We start from the raw sequence: 1,046 nt of genomic DNA on the forward strand, positions 1-1,046 counted from the left end.
GTTGACGGTGTACACCTGGCCGTAAGTGCGCGCACCATAATTAGCGTTGACGAGGTAGCATTCGTAGTCGCCATTCATGGCAAAGGGGATCCACGCCGGGTGTTCCACATCGTCTTCATCGTCCATGTGGCATCTCTCGAGAGGAAGATCGTGGTGCGTCTTCGTGCCCTGGTTCGGTGCATCAGAGACCTCGTCGAGGGGTAGCACCTCGGAGACATCCTCCAGCTCCAGTTTGAAGCCATTGGCGAAGCGGTAGAGCTGTCGCAGGTCGTCAGGCAGCCAGATTTTGCAGCCTTGTACCTGCGACATGGCCATGTGACCATCCACGTTTGTCAGGACCATCACCAGCAAATCGCCAAGACACAGAAGAGGTGGTGGTGCAAGAATGGAACGCACATTGTTGCCAAGCTTCTGCTGAAATTGATTGAGGTGCTGCATGGGGACAGGGCTGCCTCGGTCCTGGGCACCACTCCCAAGCTTCCGCAGCAGCTTCGCGAAGTCGGGGTCACTCACGTAGGGCTCGGGCTCATCAGACTCTGCGTAAAGAGATAAGAAGGAAATAAAGAAAAGCAAAGAAAGAAAGGGCACATACCTTCATCATCATCGTCATTGTCACTCTCTCCTTCGCTTTCCTCCTGGTTGTGATCAATGCTTGGTTCATCATTCTCCTCTTCTTTTTCTTCTTCGCTTTCCCAGGAATGGCTGCGCTGGTTGTCCGTCTTACCGCTCTCTTCTTCCTCTTCACTTGCTTCACTACTGGACAGATGCTCAAGGATGCGCTCGATCAGGTCCGCCTTTCGGCCTGACACAGGAAGACCGTTCGTGCGAAGAAATGCCCGCAGCTCTGTAACAATGTACCTGAAGACATTGGCATGCTTGAGCGAGCCCCTAAGGAAGGGGGGCGCACGGATGGAAGGATGGCCGAACCATGTGTTGATCTCATCAAAGGAGACACCCGCCTCAAGGACAGGCTTGGCGGAGGAAGACGCACTCTTCTTTGCTGTGGTACGAGGCATGCTGGGTGGGTTAGGGTTCGGCTTCTCTCT

The 1,046-nt window shown here is 54.3% G+C and overlaps 1 protein-coding gene across 1 annotated transcript; it reads right to left on the reverse strand.

Annotated features, from left to right (window-relative positions):
• Positions 1–15: 15 nt before the first annotated feature.
• Positions 16–887, reverse strand: ACA1_202880 (SAP domain containing protein; the record flags this gene model as incomplete). The annotated part of the gene is made up of 3 exons (XM_004338260.1): positions 16–300; positions 397–536; positions 593–887. Coding segments are annotated over 3 exons (720 nt in total), but the record flags the coding sequence as incomplete, so codon positions are not given.
• Positions 888–1,046: the final 159 nt, after the last annotated feature.

This window comes from Acanthamoeba castellanii, assembly GCF_000313135.1.
Source record: "Acanthamoeba castellanii str. Neff unplaced genomic scaffold scf7180000084754, whole genome shotgun sequence".
NCBI lineage: Eukaryota > Discosea > Longamoebia > Acanthamoebidae > Acanthamoeba > Acanthamoeba castellanii.